Genomic DNA, 21557 nt, shown 5'->3' on the forward strand with positions numbered 1-21557 from the left:
TTAATAGTCACAGGTGAGGTGCCAGAAGGCTGAAGGTTGGCTAACGTCGTGCCACTGTTTAAGAAAGATGGTAAGGACAAGCCAGGGAACTATAGACCAGTGAGCCTGACATGGGTGATGGGCAAGTTGTTGGAGGGAATCCTGAAGGACGGGATGTACATGTATTTGGAAAGGCAAGGACTGAAACTTCAAAGGGTTCAGAAAAGATTTACAAGGATGTTGCCAGGGTTGGAGGATTTGAGCTGTAGGGAGAGGTTGAATAGGCTCAGGATGTTTTCCTTGGAGCATCAGAGGCTAAGGGTTGACCTTATAGAGGTTTATAAAATCATGAGGGGCATGGTTAGGATAAATAGACAAAGTCTTTTCCCTGGGGTTGGGGAGTCCAGAACTAGAGGGCATGGGTTTAGAGTGAGATGGGAAAAATATAAGAGACACCTATGGGGCAACTTTTTCACTCAGAGGATGGTACGTATATGGAATGAGCTGCCAGAGGAAGTGGTGGAGGCTAGTACAATTGCAACATTTAAAAGGCATCTAGATGGGTATATGACTAGGAAGGGTTTGGAGGGATATGGACTGGATGCTGGCAAGTGGGACTAGATTGGGCTGGGATATCTGGTCTGCATGGAGAAGTTGGACGGAAGGATCTGTTTCCATGCTGTACATCTCTATGACTATTTATAAAAATCATGAAAAGCAGAGGTCCAAGAACTGACCCCTGTGGAACACCACTGGTCACCAAGCTCCAGGCTGAATATTTTCCATCTGCTACTATCCTGTCTTCTATGGGCCAACTAATACTGTATCTAGACAGCCAGATATTCCTGTATCCCACGTCTTCTTACTTTCTGAATGAGCATACCGTGGGGAACCTCTTGCTAAAATCTATGTACACCACATCAACTGCTCTACCTTCAACAATGTGTTTTGTCACATCCTCAAAGAATTCAATAAGGTTTGTGAAGCATGACCTGCCTCTCACAAAGCCATGCTGACTATTTCTAATCAAGCTATGTTTGCCCAAGTAATCATAAATCCTATCTTGCAAAATCCTCTCCAATGATTTCCCCACCACAGACGAAAGAATGATTGGACTGTAGTTCCCAGGATTATCCCTATTCACTTTCTTGAACAAGGGAATAACATTTGCTGTTCACCAATGATCTGGCACTACTCCATTGGAGAGTGAGGACACAAAGATCATCGCTAAAGGTGCAGCAATCTCTTCCCTCAGTTCCTGTAGCAACCTTGGGCCCAAGAGAATTTTTCTATCCTTACATTTTTCAAAATTTTAAGCACATCCTCATTCTTAACATTAACCTGTTCGAGCATATCAGTCTGCTTCACACTGACCTCAGAAGCGTCAAGGTCCAGCTCAGTAGTGCGTACTGAAGCAAATAATTCATTAAGGACCTCACCTATCTCCTCCGATTCCAGGCACAAGTTCCCTTCACTATCCCTGATCGGCCCTAGCCTCAATCTGGCCAACCTCTTGTTCCTCTCTGAAGTATAGAAATGCCTTAGAGTTTTCCTTAATAATACACACTAAAGCTTTTTCATGCCCACTTCTAGCTCTAGGTCCATTCTTCAGTTCCTTCCTGGCTACCTTGTAACCCTCTACAGTCCTGTCGGATCCTTGCCTCCTCAACCTTAAGTAAACTTCCTTCTTCCTCTTGATTAGATGTTCCCCACAACCCTTGTCACCCACGATTCTTTCAACCTACTATCACTATCTTGCCTCAGTGGGACAAACCTGTTCAGCACTATCAGCAAGTGCTCCCTAAACAACCTCCATATTTCTGTCATGCATTTCCCTGAGAACATCTTTTTCCAATTTAAGCACCTCAGTTCCTGTCTTAACAACACTGGAATTCCCTCTCCACGAATTAAATACTTTCCCATACAATCTTCTCCTATCCCTCTCCATGTGCATAGTGAATGTCATGGAGTTGAGAGCACAATCACCAAAATGTTCTCCCACCAAGAGACCTGACACCTGGCATGGTTTGTTGCCAAGAACTAAATGCAATATGGCCTCCCTTCTAGTCGGCCTATCTAGATATTGAGTCAGGAACTGTTCCTGGACACAACTGACAAAATCTGCTCCATCCAAACTATCTGAACTAAGGAGGCTCCAATTAATATTAGGGAAGTTAAAGTCACCCATGACAACTTCTGCACTTTCCCAAAATCTGCCTCCCAATCTGCACCTCCATGTCTCTGTTGCCTGGGGAGGGCTGTGGAAAACTCCCAATAAAGTGATTGTTCCTTTCCTGTTTCTGACTTCCACCCATACTGACTCTGTCGACAAACCCTCCTCGATGACCTTCCTTTCTGCAGCTGTGATACTATCCCTGATTAGAAATGCCACTTCTCTACCTCTTTTACCTCCCCCCACCATTCCATCTGAACTCTGGAACATCCAACAACCACCCCTGCCATGTTATATCCAAGTCTCAATAATAGCCACAACATCATAGTTCCAAGCAGTGATCCATCCTTATTCTTGATACTACTAAAATTCAAAAAGACAGACATCAACCCATCACACTGACTGCACCTTTGCCCTATCAACTGTCTATCCCTCCTCACAGACTCTCTGTACACTATACCTGGCTGCTTACTACCTACTCCATCGTCTGCTCCATAGATCCTGTTCCCATCCCGCTGCCAAGCCAGTTTAAACCTTCCTGAACTGGGTTTGCGAACCTCCCACCCAGGATATTGGTGCCCCACCAGTTCAAGTGCAACCCGTCCTCCTTGTATAGGTCCCACTTACCCAGAAGATATCCCAGTGATCTACATATCTGAAGTCCTCCCTCCCACACCAGCTCTGCAGCCACATATTCATCTGCACTTGCTCTTTGTTCCTAGCCTCACTAGTCTGTGGCACTGGTAGCAATCCTGAGATTACTATTCGACTTGCCCTGCCTTTTACCTTCCAACCTAACTCCTTATATTCTCTTTTTAGGTCCTCATCCCTTTCCCTATCTATGTCATTGGATGTGCACCATGTGGATGTGTACCACAACTTCTGGCTAATCTCAATCCTCCTTCAAAATTCTGTATACTCAATCCAAGACATCCCTGACCCTGGCACCCGGGAGACAACACACCATCTGGGAGTCTTGCTCGTGACCACAGAATCTCCTGTCTGTTCCTCTCATCATTGAATCTCTTATCACTATTGCTCTCCTTTCCTTCCCCCCACCACCCACCACCGCTCCCCCCCCCCCCCTCCCTTCTGAGCCACAGGGCCAGACTCAGTGCCAGAAATCTGGCCACTGTGGCTTTCCCCTGGTAGGTTACCCACAAAACAGTATCCAAAATGGCATACTTATTATTGAAGGAACAGCCACAACGGGCCTCCCTGCACTGCCTACCTATTCCCTTTCTTCCACTTTCAGTAACCCAGCTACCTTTATCCTGTATTGGGCGGCACGGTGGCACAGTGGTTAGCACTGCTGCTTCACAGCTCCAGAGACCTGGGTTCAATTCCCGACTCAGGCAACTGACTGTGTGGAGTTTGCACATTCTCCCCGTGTCTGCATGGGTTTCCCCCGGATGCTCCGGTTTCCTCCCACAGTCCAAAGATGTGCAGGTTAGGTAAATTGGCCATGCTAAATTGCCCGTAGTGTTAGGTAAGGGGTAAATGTAGGGGTATGGGTGGGTTATGCTTCGGCGGGTGCGGTGTGGACTTGTTGGGCTGAAGGGCCTGTTTCCACACTGTAAGTAATGTAATGTAAGTGTGACTATCTCCCTATAACTTCAGATTGTTCAGGAGGCAGAGGGGATAGTAGAGTGAAGTTCATCCAGCTCCAGTTCGCAACGTGGTCTGTGAGGAGCTGGAATTGGGTGCACTTCTCATAGGCAAAGTCACCAGTGGTGACCATTACCTCCCACATCCTGCAAAAGGAGCATGCGACTGTCCATGCCTCCATCTCCTCGGCCCTAAGTTGTCAAGAGAGATTGAATAAATGTAAAAGAAGCCTTAGCTTACCAACCCTCCACACAAGATTTTTTTTTTGGTTAGAGGAGGATAGCAGCTGGGAGACACTACACATGTAGTGTCTTGGGTTTAGCCAGAGTCCAAACATATCAGCTCATGAATTGAGCAATCCCTGTGTCTGCCTCCACTCCTATTGAGCCTTTGCTCAGCCTATTCGCGAGGTAAGTCTATAAAAGAGAAATTTACCTTCCCGGCAGCACCCTGGTCCATGCTCTCACTGCTCCTGCTGCTGTAAATAGAAGCCACTGATTCATGAGCTAAGTCTTTAAGCATTACCTGGGTCTCTAGATTAACAATCCAGTGATAAAACTACAAAGCCATTGCCTCCCTGGGCAAGTGCTGTTCTCTCAAGTTTCAAATGGGCAACATTCCAGGGAAGAACAAAAGAAACACTCCAAAGTGACTTTAAAGCTCTGCTTGTAGCATAATGACAGTGAACTTAATGAGCAGGAGGAATTTGTTACCAATCATTCAAAAATGTGACAACTTTCCCATTAAGCTGCAGCATGTTTTAAATCACAACACCTTAATAATGGGGCAGAGCAGCAGCTGCAAGGAAAAAAAAGGAAGCAAGTCCTGAACTCCAGAACCCACTAGCTCATAGGATGCTCCACCCCATGTGCCCAAAGATCTGCAAGTTGAGAATTGGCCTGTTCAGTCATACTAAAACCCATGACATAAATTCATGACCCTCAGCCTCAAATTGCAGGGCAGCCAACAGCAATGACAGCAGATTCTTTACTGGCAAAGATTTGAGGAAGGCTTGTCTCTGTGGAATATGGCACAACAGTTGGTGACTAAAGTGGTCCATTCTTGTTCTGCAGGCTCTGGAACAGCTGGGGCACTGTAGCTGCTTGTTTGGAGGGGCTCTGGTTTTAGGAAACTCTTTTCATTATCTGCATCTTTCTTCAATAGTCTCTGCTTGTTTCAAACTTGCAATTTGCTTTCCTGGTTGTTGTGTGACCGCACAACTTCCTGTTCCTGCACATTCACTTTTCTATAAAGTGTTCCATGATGTGATTGTGTTATAAGTAGTTTTTACTATCCATAAGTTTAAATCCTACATCACATTATCACCTTTGGTAGAATTTTAATCAACCATGAAATCTTGTATTATCAAAATTTTGCAATTCATAGTTTTAATCAACAGAGTAGCTAACTCTTACTGTTCACCCATCACTTCTTGGGTAATTTGCCTGCAGTTTCCTTGAGCAGCAACAGTATCAAACCTTGTTTTGATGGGGCATTATATAAAAGCAATTAGTGATTATCATTGTTGTAAATACCTTAATAACATTGAAAACTTTATAGATTCTGAGAGACAGTGTAGAAATTAGTGTAGTTATTTACTTGGTTAAACGTTCAAAGGAGGGTATAACAAAAAGGTACAAGTAGCAGCAAAAAGCAGAAGGTTTAGAAAGATGTGTGAGGTGTTCAGAAGAACATAATCAACATGGTTAAAGGTGACTTCAAAGATAGGATAGGAAAAGAACAGAACAACAAAGATCAAGGGCAAGAAATTGTGATTGTGACCAGAAAAGGCTGTAAAGTTACATTCTAAGAAAAAGGAATGGGGCGGTTGAGTTTGCAATATGATTCACTAAGAGCCAGGATAATATCTTTCTCAACTATACACAATCTGCAAATCCCTCAGTTCTCTTACTATCCAAAACCTTTGGTGATGTTCTTTGCGAAGGTTGGTGGAGAGGTAAATAGTGTGGAGGGCTGTTGTAGGTTGCAAGGGGACATTGACAGGATGCAGAACTAGGCTGAGAAGTGGCAGAGTTCAACCTGCAAAAGTGTGAAGTGATTCATTTTGAATGGGTGAATTTGAATGCAGAATACAGGGTTAAAGGCATGATTCTTGGCAGTGTAGAGGAACAGAGGAATCTTTGAGTCGTTGTCCATTGATCCCTCAAAGTTGCCACCCAAGTTGAGAGGGTTATTAAGAAGGCATATGGTGTGTTAGCTTTCATTAGCAGGGGGAATGGAGTTTAAGATCTGCAAAGTCACGCTGCAGCTCTATACAGCCCCGATTAGACCACACTTGGAATACTGTGTTCAGTTCTGGTCGTCTCATTATCAGAAGGATGTTGAAGTTTTAAAGATTAGATTAGATTAGATTAGATACCCTACAGTGTGGAAACAGGCCCATCGGCCCAAGAAGATTTACCAGGTTGCTGCCTGGGCTGGACGGTATGTCTTAAAAAGAAAGGTTGAGGGAGTTAGGGGCTTTTTCATTGAAGTGAAGAAAAATGAGAGGTGACTTGATAGAGTTTACATGATGATGAGAGGCATAGATAGAGTGGATAGCCAGAAACGTTTTCCAGGGCGGAAATGACCATCACGAGGGGTCGTAATTTTAAGGTGATTGGTGGAAGGTCTAGGGGAGATGTCAGAGGTGGGTCCTTTACACAGAGAGTGGTGGGTGCATGGAATGCACTGCCAGTAGTGATAGTAGAGTCAGATACATTAGGGACATTTAAACAACTCGTATGCAAGTTGGTCAGATCTTAGAGAGTAGGATAAAGGGTTAGCACAACATTGAGGGCCAAAGGGCCTGCACTATTCTATGTTCTGTGACCTAGGATTGAATATACTCAACTATCCACAGCACTCTGGTAAAAAATTCCAAATATTCAAAGCTATGAATTAAGACACTTCCTATCTCAATCCGGTCACTGATATAGTGTGGAATAAGCTTATTGAAGTATTTTTAAATAGGTTGAAGACTGAAGATGAGTCAGGGGTGGTCAGCCATTTAGAATATTGGTAAATATCAAGACAGAGATCAATGATCGAGTGGTCAGATAATGAGTGAGGTGGTTATCAGGACAACAGGGAATAGACTGGTCACAGTCAGCAAGAAGCTGCAGAATGAAATGTATTCTTTGCTTCCACTTCTAAGGATAAGAATAGGAGCAAAACAACTGTGAGGATAGACTCAATCCTGTAAGTTCCTTGAATTTTGCAAGGATAAAAAGGCTAGGCAAGGGCAAATTGGAATCATCGGGAAGAAAAATGTCACTATCCAATGATACGCAGAAGATAATCTAGCTATTGACAAAGAAGCAGCTGAATTAGAAATGTCAATCCAGACATGGCATAGCTAATTAAGATGATTTTGCAATAGATCAATTCAAATCTTCCTCTACACTGCCAAGAATCATGCCTTTAACCCTGTATTCTGCATTCAAATTCACCCATTCAAAATGAATCACTTCACACTTTTGCAGGTTGAACTCTGTCTGCCACTTCTCAGCCTAGTTCTGCATCCTGTCAATGTCCCCTTGCAACCTACATGAAGGGGAGAGCTACATGGCAAGGACTGAATGGCAGATGTGGGATACAAGGAAATATTTAGTGAGACAAGTGTGTGAAATGTCAAATGGCAGGACTGTAATCTAATGGCAAATTAAAGGCTTGAAACAAGGAAATTGCAACATGTGGTGAAGGAATTAGAATTGCTGGGTCATTTTATTTCTAGGAAACAAACCAAGGAAACATGGGCAGAAAGAAAGAAATGCAGAAGTGATCAGGAGCGGTACAGTGGCTTAGTGGGTATCACTGCTTCCTCACAGCACCAAGGGACGCAAGTTCGATTCCTGCCTTGGTCAGCCGTCTAGGTGGAGTTTGCACATTTTCCCAGTGTCTGCATGGGTTTCCTCTGGTCTCCTCCCACAATCCAAAATTGTGTAGGTCAGGTGAATTGGCCATGCTAATTGCCCATAGTGTTAATCAAGGATAAATTTAGGGTAGGGGAATGGGTCTAGAGGGTCGATGTGGACTTGTTGAGCCAAATAGCCTCTTTCCATATTATAGGAAATCTAATGTAACTTAGTCAATGATCATGAGTAACTCACTACAAAGATTGTTGTTTTGAAAACTCCAACCAAGACAAAGACAAATACAAATACAGGGGAATAAATAACACAAATAGCTCTTAGTTTGTATGTTCTTATGTTCAAATGTAATATATATCATTTCAACCTTTTTGCAAAACCTCAAATGTTGACTGACATCATCTGCTGCTGGGTAAAGATTTAGTTGTAGGTTCCGCAATTCTGCATTTGACATTTTTACTATAATTGCAAACAAATGGATGCCCCCTTATTACTTTAATAAAAGCAATGCCTCGTGAATCGAAACTACTTAACTTTCTTACAAACTAATAAACAAGATCAAAAACAAATCAGCACTTCTGAACACATCATAAAATTCAATTCCAAGAATACAGAATAATGTGAGAAGATAAAACACAAATTTCATGTTCTTAAACATTGATTTTAAGGTCCAAGAACCAAGAAAACTGATAACAAGGCATTATACCAAGTACTGCCATTGGCTTTAGTGATTAACCAATCAATTCCTCCCTCTTTCAAGACAATGCACTAATATCTCAAGGTCACAATCAGAACTTTGAGTGGAGAGAAGGTGACACATGACCGCACCAGTACTTATGACAACAGTAAAGGCAATTTTAGTACTGATATTATTTACATGGGCAGTTTGACAAACGTTTTATAAGGAGCTGAGACAACTTTACCTTCATTTAGGGACACAAAATAACTTGTTTAACAATGAGCTGCTCACAGCCAACCTTTATGTTTGTGCAGCTGTATGCCTTATCTGAATATGTGGCACTTCAGTTCCACTATAACAATTTATCCTCTCAGTCACAAAGAAGCTCAACTTCATTTCAAAAAGTAACTTTTTGTTTTAGGTATTTTTCATTTTTAGAAGGCGCCACTCCAAATGGCTTCTCCTTTATTTCTGGGTCCATTTTTATCAAATTAGACACTTCTTGTTACGTGACTGTACCAAAACAAAGTTAAAAATCAGACACCACCAGGTTATAGTCCAACAGGTTTAATTGGAAGCACACTAGCTTTCGGAGCGACATTCCTTCATCAGGTGATAGTGGAAGGCTCGATCGTAACACAGAATTTATAGCAAAAATTTACAGTATGATGTAACTGAAATCATACATTGAAAAATTGATTGTCTGTTAAGCCTTTCATCTGTTAGAATACAGTGATAGTTTCACTTCTTTCATGCGTAAATCACAAAACCTTTTTTTTTAAAAGTTAAAAATCACACAACACCAGGTTATAGTCCAACAGGTTTAATTGGAAGCACACTGAGCGACACTCCGAAAGCTAGTGTGCTTCCAATTAAACCTGTTGGATTATAACCTGGTGTTGTGTGATTTTTAACTTTGTACACCCAGTCCAACACCAGCATCTCCAAGTCATGACTACTATCGACACCTTTTTTTAAAAGTTGCATTCTTGGGTTAGCTGTTAACATCGGTGATAGCTTGACAATATGTTGAAGGTATTGGCCCCCCGTGTTCTCTGTCTATGCCATGACGTTTAGATTGATTCTAATCTAAAAAGTGAGATAACAGAGTTTTACATAAATTCATGCAGTTTTGAGCTCAGAGTTCTACATGAATGCATGCAGTTTTTGAGCAAAGTACAATATAACTCTGCAAGTACAAATTCACCCCACAAAATGTGTGTGCGCATGTGGGTCTTTGTCTGTGTGTGCGTGTGCGTGTGTCGCGATTGTGAGAAAGTGTGTGTGTGTGTGTGTGTGTATGTGTAGTGAGTGCAGAGTGTCTTAAGTCTGTGAGGGGGTGCATGTGAGAGTGTGGGAGTGTGTGTGTCTACAAGAGTGTATGTGGGTGTCTGTGTGCGCGTCTGTGTGTACCTGTGTCCGTATGTATGTGAGAGTGTGTGTGTGTTAGAATATCTGTGTGTGTGTGTGTAGTACAATGGTGATCACCTGTAATGTGACATGAACCCAAGTCCTGGTTGAGGCCCTCCCTATGGGTACCGAACTTAGCTATCAGCCTCTGCTCGGCCACCTTTCTCTGCTGCCTGTGCCGAAACAAAACTATCTTACTGCATTTCCTTCCCGTTCTGCTCTGTCCCAGGCACAACTAAAACATTTGGAAGTAAACTGCTCCCAGATAACCACACACGGTGCTCTCTGACTGCAGCAAAAACAAAACTCACCACAAGTTAACTTGCTTATTTGACCTCTGCTTCCTTAATTGTTACAGTGGAAGCATTTGGGGGTTGGGGATTAGCAGCAAAAACGTAACACTAATTAAGCTTCCAATGCACAACTCAACTGACCCTTTGTCAAGAGCATGGGAAATTTTGGCTAGAATGTTGAGGAGGACAGTAACTAGACAGCTCCTTTCAAATTCACAACCATTTCCATCTAGAAGGACAGGGTAGCAGATACACTGGAACACCAACCCCTGCAAGTGTCCCTCTAAGCTACTCAATGCCAACTTGGAAATATATTGCTGTTCCTTCAGTATCACAGAGTTGAAATCCTGGAACTCCTTCCCTAATGGCATTGTGGATTTACCAACAGAAAATGACTGCAGTGGCAAGAAGGCAGCTCAATGACACCTCCTCAAGGGCAACTAGGGTTGGACAATAAATGCTGTCTCAGCCAGAGTAGAAGATGGCAAGTAGTAGAGACAGGCTGCAATGTTGGTACAAGGACTGAGAGAGGGGTAAGGGGACAGGTAATGAGCTGCAAAGGGGATGGAGAGAAGATCTCTGTAATAAAGCTGCAGGAGTTCAAGAGCTACAAAAAAAGGGAAAATACATGGCTGCAATTTTGTTAAGATTTGCATTCATGTGTTATCAAATACACCATTTAGATGTGAACCATCAGTCTTTTTAAAAAATATTTCTTCTTGGGATGTGACTGACTATGTCAGCCTCTATTGCCCAAACATGTCATTGGGGACATTTAAGAGACTCCTCGATATACATATGGTCACAGAAATTTGAGGGTGCATACATGAGGATCAGTGGTCAGCACAACATCGTGGGCTGAAGGGCCTGTTCTGTGCTGTACTGTTCTATGTTCTATGTTCTATAATAGCCTAACAAAGAGTGGTGGTGAGCTGCCTTCTTGAATTGCTGCAGAAGAATTTCCTTCTGAATCCCATTGACTTCAGTTTTGTTAGGGATCCTTGACAGACAAGCAGAAGGCTGGAACAGGCAGCAAGAACAGGCACTATCAGGAGGTGGAGAAGTCAACACTTCAGATATAACCCTTCTTTAGGACTGGGGGTGGGAGTTGGGGAGCTGCAGATAAAGGGGGTGGGGGAGGTTTTTGGGTGGGGAGAGGGGCAGAGTGGCGAGGTGGTGATAGGTGAACACCAGTAGTCGGTATGACCAGGTTGGTCGATAGGTGGAACAAATCCAGATGGTAGCTGGAAGAAAGAAGCACGAAATAAAGAATTACCCTGAAGAAGCCTCCAGTCAGGGATCCTTGCTTTGGTCAAATGCTGACATGATGTCAAGGGAAGGCACTCATACCTCATTCCTTGGGTTCAGCTATTTTATCCATGCTTGGACCAAAGTTGCAATAAGATCACTGCTGAGTGGCCCTAGCAGAGTGTCTGTGAACAGGTTTATATTGAACAAGTGCCACTTGACAGCACTGAGGCCCCCTCCATAACTTTGCTAATGATCGAGAATAGACTGATAGGGTCATTTTTGCCCGGGTTGAATGCATCCTGCATCTTGTAGACAGGACAATTAACCCAGTATTGCAGATGTAACCCTTCTCTTTTGCTGAGCTCGCCCATCATTGGGGATGGGATATTTGTGGAGCAGCCTCATCCTCTTCTGCAGAAAGCACATTTATGGTGATGATTTTTAGAAGTGTTTGACAGCTATTTTTAAAATAAAACCATTTATCACTAATTTATTACTGTTGTCCTGTACTTATTTAAATATTATGAGCAGGAAATTAATGCTTTCTTTGTGCAAGTCTGGCTTTAAGTTTAATGGAGCAGTGATGATTACTGCAGATATAGATGCAATATTCTCACTCTGCTTCTGTGAAATCCAAAACATACCATATATAAACAAAGAGAGATGGTATTATTACTAAATGACTACCTAATGAAGGAGTAAGTAAGACTGACAAACTCTGGAAGACCAAAAAGTAGCCTGTAAAATCAAAAAGAATTTTCGAAAAATCTTAAAAGGAACATGAAATAAATAATTATTTTGAGTGCTGATATAGCCTGGTTAACAGATGGCTGATGAGATTTAAATTAGAGGAGTATAGAATGATACAGTTAGGTTCGAGAAGAGAAGAGACAATATGATTCAATGTTATGGTTCAATAATGGACACGTAAGCACAGCACATATATAAACTATAAAAGGTGGAAGGTAAAGTTAAGATAGTTGTTAAAAAGGCATGTTTATTAATAAAGTTAAGGATCTCACAAAGAAAAGTATAGCACAGGAACAGGCCCTTTGGCCTTCCAAGCCTGAGTCGATTATCATGGCTGCCTGATCTGCTATGCTTTACAGCACCACTCTAATCTAAACTACAAAAAAAGCCTTTTGCCCTTTTTCGGTCTGTATTCCTCTATTCCCTCCCTATTCATACACCCATCTAGATGCCTCTTAAATTCGCCAATGTACCTGCTTTCTGGGGTGGCACAGTGGCTCAATGATTAGCTCTGCTGCCTCACAGCACCAGGGTCCCAGGTTCAACTCCAGCCTCAGGCGACTGACTGTGTGGAGTTTGCACATTCTCCCTGTGTCTGTGTGCGTTTCCTCCGGGTGCTCCGGTTTCCTCCCACAGTCCAAAGATGCGCAGGTCAGGTGAACTGGCCAGGCTAAATTGCCCGTAGTGTTAGGTCAGTTAGTCAGAGGGAAATGGGTTTAGGTGGGTTACTCTTCAGAGGGTTGGTGTGGACTAGATGGGCTGAAGGGCCTGTTTCCACACTGTAGGGAATCTAATCGAATCTAAAAACCTCTTCTGGCAGCGCCTTCCAGACTCCTCCCACACTCTGCGAGAAAAACCTCCCTTAAACTGTGCCCCCCACCCCCAACGTTGAACCTGTGCCTCCTTGTAATTGAAACTTCAATCCTGGGAAAAAGCCTCTGATTATCTACCCTATCAATGCCTCTCATAATTATGTAGACCTCTATCAGGGCTCCTCTCAGCCACCATCTTTCCAGTGAAAACAATCTTAGTCTTGATAACCTATCGTCATAGCCAATGCCCTCGAGGCCAGGCAACATCCTGGTGAACCTTCTCTGCACTCCCTCCACAGATTCCAAGTCCTTCTGATAGTGTTGTAACCAAAATTGCACACTATACTCCAAATGCAGCCTAACGAAGGTTGTATATAGTTGCAACATGGTTTGCCAACTCTTGCATTCCATACCCCAGCCGATGAAGGCAAGCATGCCATATACCTTCTTAACCACCTGCGTTGCCACTTTGAGAACACTGTGGACCTGCACCCCAGATCTGTCTGTATATTAATGTTCTTAAGGGCTCTGCAATTTACAGTATAATTAACACCTACATTTGAACTCCAAAATGCATTACCTGCATTTTTCTGGATTAAACTCCATCTGTCATTTCTGTGCCGAAGTCGCCAATCTGTTGTATCCTTTCACAATCATCAGCACAATCAGCAATTCAATCAATCTTTGTGTCATCTGCAAATTTACTAATTAAGCCACCCACATTTTCCTCCAAATCACTTATATATACTCCAAACAACAGAGAACTTAAAAGTGATCCCTGTGGAACACCAATAGTTACTGGTCTTCATTCTGAAAAACACCCTTCCATCCCTCCCTTCCGTCTTCTATGACCAAGCCATCTAGCCAGCCTACTCCAAATCCCATTGAATTTTAGGTTTTGTACCAATCTGCTTTGTGGGACATTAGCAAATGTCTTACTAAAACCCATACAAACTCCATCCACAGCCATTCCCTCATCAATAATCCTTGTCACCTCTTCAAAAAATTGAATCAGGTTAGTGAGACATGACCTTCCCCATACAAAGCCACACTACCTGTCACCAACTAGTCCCAGTTTCTTCCAAATATGCATCTATCCTGTCCCTCAATATATCCTCCAAGAACTTCCCCATCAAGGATGTCAGGTTCACCAGCCCATAATTTCCTGGTTTATCCCTGCTTCTTTTCTTTAATAAGGGAACAACATTGGAGGACTGCGTAACAAAAAAGCTCAGCTTTAAACACAATAGGTTAGTTTACACCAGTTTTCCTAAGTTCAATTCTGGGCACTATGCCTCAGGAAGGATTTCTAGGTCTTAGAGAGGGTGCCAAGGAGACTTAGTGAAATTGTACCTGAGACGAGGCAAGGACAGTCACTGGAGAGAATACAGAAGTTGGTTTATTCTCCTTACAGAGGTTAAGGAAGAGATTGATAGAGAAGTTTACAATCATGAATGGTTGAAATTACCACAGCAAAGCAGCTCACCTGACGGTAATAACTCTCATACACGGGATTTCCACTGGAGAGCTGAGGGAAAGAAGAACATCAATTAACATCCGTCATTTTACAAACCCGTCACTTAATTAAGACCAGAGCATTAAATCAAAAATCAAAACAACTTGAACTCTTTACCAAGATCACAGATCAAGTGCTGATGCTCAATTTGCAAACTATACAAATGAGATACTAGTACATAAATCACAGGGATAACATTCTCAAACTAAGAAAGAAGTGAAAGAGATTGAGAGTCTCAAAAGAGATCACGGCTCACTTAATCCAACACTAAAAAAAATCAACAAATCCAACAGAACATTTAACTATATGACTAGCACTAAATGACACAAATCAGAGAGAATGCTGCTCCAAGCCTACAGAACTGTGATTAGAACCTTGATTCAATATCAAAGGAGAATGTGTTGCTGGAAAAGCTACACATTTTCAGCTCTGATCTCCAGCATCTGCAGTCCTCACTTTCTCCTCAATGTCAAAGGACTAGAGTTTAAAACATAACGAGAAATCAAACTTTCCAGCCCTAAATGGGCGGCACGGTGGCACTTGGTTAGCACTGCTGCCTCACAACACCCGAGACCCAGGTTCAATTCCCGCCTCAGGCGACTGACTGTGTGGAGTTTGCACGTTCTTCCCGTGTCTGCGTGGGTTTCCTTCGGGTGCTCCGGTTTCCTCCCACAGTCCAAAGATGTGCAGGTCAGGTGAATTGGCCATGCTAAATTGTCCGTAGTGTTAGGTAAGGGGTAGGTGTAGGGGTATGGGTGAGTTGCACTTCGGCGGGTCGGTGTGGACTTGTTGGGCCGAAGGGCCTGTTTCCACACTGTAATGTAATCTCATCTAAAAAACTGAGAAGTGATTTTCATTCATACAAAGATACAGGACTGAAGTAGTAATTTTGGATGGATATCAGGAAGTTCATCAATTAAATCAATATAAGGAGTGGAGTTTGCACTCGGGCAGTGCCAGCAAAAATCCTGAAATATTTAAGAAATAATTTGGAGTTTTAGAAATTAAAATGAGCTGAATGATCTTTCATGTTTAACATGAGACACAGACTAAGTGACAACTTTAATCAATTGTAGCAACCAAAGGAACACATGTTCAAGCCAGACAGCAGGATATGAACATATTATCTAAGCTGATACTTGAAATGCAGTATTACAGCCATGTTAAATCACTGGACAGGCTGTCATTGGACGGGCTGTAATTTGGATTAGAGATTACACCAACATCTCAAATGTCTGCAAAGGTATGTAAAATGTCTCTCTGTTGTCCTGGCAAACATCATTAAAACAGATTAACAGACTTGATGGAAAATTAATGGACCTTAAATATTAACTCTATTTCTCTGTCCAAACGCTGCCAAACCTGCTGAGTAGTTTCAACATCTTCAGTTTTTTATTTCAGGCCTCAGTAATTCTCTGAATTCACGAAATTTGACATGTCCTCAGAATTTTGAGTACCCACCATTAAAATTCAGGCTCTTTTACAGTTCATTAACCATGTCCAGAATAAAAGATCCACTTCCAACAGCAGACCTACTTCTTCTAGAAGCCAAAATGTATAAGCATAGGTACAGCATGACTGGGACATTGGTTGAAGCATTTGGTTAACTTAACACTTTGGCACTTAGCATCAGAAAAGTTTTGAACTATTACACTCCTAGTCACTGCAACAGGTGGAAACTGACTACACTGCAGTCATACTATTCAGCTTAAATTTAAAAGTGGGCTTTATTGACGATAGGATTATCCAAAAACAATGGAACATAGTGAATAATCAGTTATGCAACTGCCTGATTATATCAAACAAGGCTACCAAAGCCTTTCGCCCTTCTGCACTACAGATTAGTAGTGCCTCAGAGAACATACAGAAAATTTGCACTCTGTAATGGACAAAGTCAGAACTCCTCAAAGCATTTCAAGAAAGTAACCCGATCCCGAACTTTTCTAGTTGTTGTAAGCAAATGTAAAGTGGATATTATTCCAGGAGTGATACAGTCGGCCCAACTACTTAGTTTTAAATAAAACAGAATTTATTTGCAAGATTACCGAAGGAAACACAAACAAAAAAGAACAGAATATAGAATAATTTAACCCATCTGAAAACTCAACAGACTATCCCAACTTAATGACGTTGTTCCAAATGCCTGCAACAGTCCCCATAAACACCTCCTTTGCAAAAAGGTAAAATCAGACACAGGTTCTTACAGCAGAGACAGACGGCAGAGAGATTCAGCATGGAACACTTTCTTCCATGCAGCTGTTTCTTTGGATTCCCCAGCTTCCTGACCAGCAGCTCTGAACAGCCTGACTGCTAAAACCAAAATCAAAACAAACCAGAGTCAAAGCTGAGCTGGGAGAACTGGCCACTCCCCTTTCATTGTAGAAGTCTTTTACTTAAAACTTGAAAGCTTTTTGCCTGAAGCAGTATCTGTTAACTATAATCAAATTGGCCCGAAAACTCAAAATCCAGACACAATGAAACCCATGCATTTACGACCCCTCTGGAAATAAAACCAAAGACAAATAATCTTATTAAAGGAGCAGCATTATCATAACTCTGATTCCCATTCAATTGTCCACATCTCAAGCTCTTCTACTCTAAGATCAAACTAACTTACATACCCTTCATTTTACTATCAACCATGTGCTTATCCAAAAGTCACTAAATGTCCCTAATGTATCTGACTCTACTACCACTGCTGGCATTACATTCCACACACCCACCACTCTTTGTGTAAAGAATATCTCCCCTACACCTTCCTCCAATCACCTTAAAATTATGCCCTCTCGTGACAGCCATTTGCCTATCCATTCTATGCCTCTCATCATCTTGTACACCTCTATCAAGTTACCTCTCAACCTTCTTCACTCCAATGAGAAAAGCCCAAGCTCCCTCAACCTTTCTTTATGAGGCATACTCTCCAGTCCAGGCAGCATCCTGGTAAATCTCCTCTGCACCCTCTCTAAAGCTTCTACATCCTTCCTATAATGAGGCAACCAGAACTGAATACAATATTCCAAGTGTGGTCTAACCAGGGCTTTACAGAGCTGCAGCAGAACCTCATGGATCTTAAACTCAATCCCCCTGCAAATGAAAGCTAACACACCATTCGTCTTAACAACCCTATCAACTTGGGTGCCAACTTTGAGGAATCTATGGACATGGACCCAAAGATCGCTCTGTTCCTCCACACTGCCAAGAATCCTGCTTTTATCCCTTTTCTCTGCATTCGAATTCGACCTTCCAAAATGAATCACTTCACAACTTTCCAGGTTGAACTCCATCTGTCACTTCGCAGCCCAGCTATACGTCCTGTCAATGTCCCATTGCAACCTACAACAGTCCTCCACACTATCTATCACTCCACCAAACTTCTGTCATTAGCAAACTTGCTAGCCCACCCTTCCACTTCCTCATCCAGGTCACTTATAAAAATCACAAAGAGCAAAGGTCCAAGAACTGATCCCTGTGGAACACCATTGGTCACCAAGCTCCAGGCTGAATACTTTCTATCTACTATCACTCTCTGTTATCTAATGACCAGCCAATTCTGTATCCAGACAGCCAGATTTCCCTCTATCCCATGGTTCCTTAGTTTCTGAATGAGCCTAAGGTGGGGAATCTTATCAAACACCTTGCTAAAATCCATATACACCACATCCACTGCTCTAACTTCAATGTATTTTGTCACATCCTCAAATAATTCAATAAGGCATGTGAGGCATGACCTGCCTCTCACAAAGCCATGCTGACTATCTCTAATCAGACTATGGTTTTCCAAATAATCATAAATCCTGTCTCTCAGAATCCTCTCCAATAACTTGCCCAACATCGATGTAAGACTCACCAGTCTATAATCCTCAGGGTTATCCTTATCCCCTTTCTTGAACAAGGGAATAACATTTATTGAAATAGAAATAGATGCCGTATTGCGATTTTAAGCCAGATGGAAATTAGATTATATCCCAGCAACTGAACTATGAATGCAAAAAGAAAATATGTATTCTTGCTCCAGTTTAACTGAAATCGGAATTTTATTTCTGAAATAGCAATCAAATAATAAAGTTCAACTCAGACTAAATTTTTACAGAGATTAGATTCAAAGTCTATAATACTTTAAAATACAGGTGTGAAATACATTGGTTCTGATAAAATGCGATAGTTCGTTTGCGTGCGGTCTCAAGTTACAATAAACTTGTGCAATAGCCACATCGCATTTTTTAAATAGAACTTCAAAGCAATAATATCTACCTTAAAAAAATGTGAAATTGTTGCACTGACAAGAGTCCCTGGTTGAGCACCTAGCTAGAGATGGGTAATATTTTTTAGAACTCCCTGCCTTTTGCTTAAAGTACAATGCTACCACAGATCAATGGAGAATCAATGTGTAAGTAGAAGGGTAAGAAAGTTGCCCAAGCATCCCTCCCATTTGCAATTGTTAATCCACTTAAATCATGGATAAAAGTTAAAATGTAAAATGACAATTATAAATTATTCTTGTTACAGGACACTTTAATTTCACTGCTATTGTAATCCAGCCACGGTTCTGATCAAGTCTATTATCCTTATGCCACCATGAGACACAAGTCCAACAGTAACTGAACAATCATGACACAGTTATCTAAACTAAACAACAACAAAACAAGCAAACAACAAAAATAAATCCATTATCCCACTTCCTCAAGATGCACTTAGATTGCACTATGTTCAGGACAATAAGAACTTCAGCCTCTGCTACAAACAATGGGAACCAGTTTGTTACGCACCTTGACTTGGTTTTTCTGCCTTAATAGAAGAAATAGACAATGCAGCTACAATTCTGTCTTGAAAGAGAACTGTCCCCTACAAAAATACCACTTTGCAATTCTGTCTATTCCTGAATATGAATAGTCTACCCTCACTGCAGGGTCCTGACCCCACCTGCAAGCCACATATTAAATTTACTTTGTCTACAAACATTAGACATGATAGAGCTACTCTAACACATCTCCTGGGGATCAGCAAATGGGTCAGATGTATTCTTTCCTTCTGTGACCAGCACAGACAACAGCAAACAGCCGAAAGGAAGAACAGCAGCTATGTTAAATATGTGGTTCAGAAATAAGGTTTGCTCCTCTACTATTCTTCCCAAAACAGTCCATCCATGTTAAATATTCAGCACAATGGTAAAACCAACATCGTTTTGGCAAACTACTATCAGTTAAGTAATTTATACCTCTTGCTGTCAGTAGTTTACATGTCCCAAAAATTAAACTCACACCAAGAATTATGAGAATGTGTATAGGGTATAAGCAGGCAGGGAAAGAGTTAAGTTCTGAGTTTTGTGAAACAAGAGGTTCAGCTGAGCATGACTCAGATCAGATAATAACTTACAGTTAACAATGGGATGCTGGAGGCAAGGGTAATGGGTTAACAAGGTAGAAAAACAGTCATTATACAGCCATTTAACAAGATGAGGTAGCATTCAATTTGTGAGGTCAGTTTAACAAGGTGAAAAGTATTCACTATGTGAAGCTAGTTAATCATTGTATAACAGCAGATGGCTTAATCTTTACTATTGATGCTTACTGATTGTAAAGGTCATTCAATTAATATGCATGTTGCCTTAGCTGGATGCTCCTCCCCGTAAAATGACTATGTAAGTTCATTGAGAAAATGCTGTTCCAGAGAAGACTGTGAAACTCATGTCTCTGTGCATATAGGCAATTGCTCTCTCTCCCTCCACAGCCCAGAAGAAAGATGAAGGAAGTAAAACTACACTGTGCCTCTGAGCGTTTTGCTTCAACTGAAGGGGGGGGAACAGGACGACAATTAGTAGTTGTTGTGAACAGCATAATCTTTCTATCAAGCTATTTCAAAAGAAGATATTTCTTCAACAATTCAGGAGAAACACAATGCGTTTCATTTTTCACAGTCAAATGGGTCATAATGCAGCTGTGTATTACATGCAAGAATTTTCCATGAAAATTAACTTCACAAGTTAGACTGCAGTCTTCCTCTGGACAGCAAAGATGTAAGAAGATGCACTTTACACCATGGGCTATCAAAGCATAGAGCTATTTCCTCACGAATTTAATTCACAGTAAAATGTTTTAAAAGCGAATTTATTTCATAACTTTCCAGAAAGAGTTTATAAATCATTTAGTCATTAGCACATTGCTGTTTTAGACAGCTTGCTAGGTGCAAATTGGTTGCCACATTTTGTCCAACAGCCATCAACAATCAGCCATTTTGTTGCATGCAGCCAATATGAGGAGTACTGTATGAATGTAAGTTTTCTTTTTTCAATGATGAGAGGTGCCTCCTAATGGGAAAATCAAATCAGTTGAGTGTTTGGAGTCTTCCTTCAAATGCTGCCTCATATCCTGGGCAGGTGTCATTCAAGACAAAGACCTCAGTGATATTTAGGTCACTGAGCATAGTACTGATATCTGAAGTACTATAGACCACAAACAAAAATTTTAAAAATAAAATAATTTCACAAGCACGATGCAGATTCTAATGAAGAAGCCAAATTAGATTTCATATTGCCAGGAATACCAATTGCAGCCTTAATGCTCACTCAAAACAGACAGAACTTTGATCTTACAAAGTGTTGATTAGATTCCCTACATTATGGAATCAGGTCCTTCGGCCCAACAAGTCCACACCAACCCTCTGAACAATAACCCACCCAGACTCATTCCCCTAACTAATGCATCTATCACTATGGGCAATTTAGCATGGCCAATTCACCTGACCCGTACATCTTTGGATTGTGGGAGCACCCGGAGAAAACCCACAGAGACGCGGGGAGAAACTCCACACAGTCGCCAAGGGAGGAATCGAACCTGGATCCTTGAGGCTGTGAGGCAGCAGTGCTAACCACTGAGCCACCGTGCCGTCCTGTTCTCCATGTCTCACACATCACCCAATGCTTCTCCCAATGTCACCTATTGCCAGTCACAAAGAAATCTGAAAATGCAGTCAAGGGATGATTTTCTCTCTCTCCTTAGCTGAGGTTAGGAATGTGACATATTAAAGATCAGCAAGGCAGCCTTTGTGTGAAGCCACAGGAGATGGGGGAAGATACTAAACAAGTATTTGGCATCGTGTTTACTGTGGAAAAGGACATGGAAGGTATAGAATGTAGGGAAGTAGATGGTGACACCTTGAAAAATGTCCATATTACAGAGGAGGAAGTGCTAGATGCCCTGAAATGTATAAAGGTAGAT

The 21557-nt window shown here is 41.8% G+C and overlaps 1 protein-coding gene across 8 annotated transcripts in view; it reads right to left on the reverse strand.

The window, feature by feature from the left end:
- The window catches only part of eps15l1a (epidermal growth factor receptor pathway substrate 15-like 1a), a 377875-nt gene that overhangs the window by 271238 nt on the left and 85080 nt on the right, over positions 1-21557 (reverse strand). For all 8 annotated transcript variants that reach the window (XM_072593645.1, XM_072593644.1, XM_072593643.1 and 5 more), the window contains exon 2: positions 14314-14355. In XM_072593645.1, the coding sequence (XP_072449746.1) occupies positions 14314-14355 (42 nt within the window). The remainder of the gene's footprint in view (positions 1-14313; positions 14356-21557) is intronic.

The sequence above is a fragment of the Chiloscyllium punctatum genome, chromosome 24 (assembly GCF_047496795.1).
Source record: "Chiloscyllium punctatum isolate Juve2018m chromosome 24, sChiPun1.3, whole genome shotgun sequence".
Taxonomy (NCBI): domain Eukaryota; kingdom Metazoa; phylum Chordata; class Chondrichthyes; order Orectolobiformes; family Hemiscylliidae; genus Chiloscyllium; species Chiloscyllium punctatum.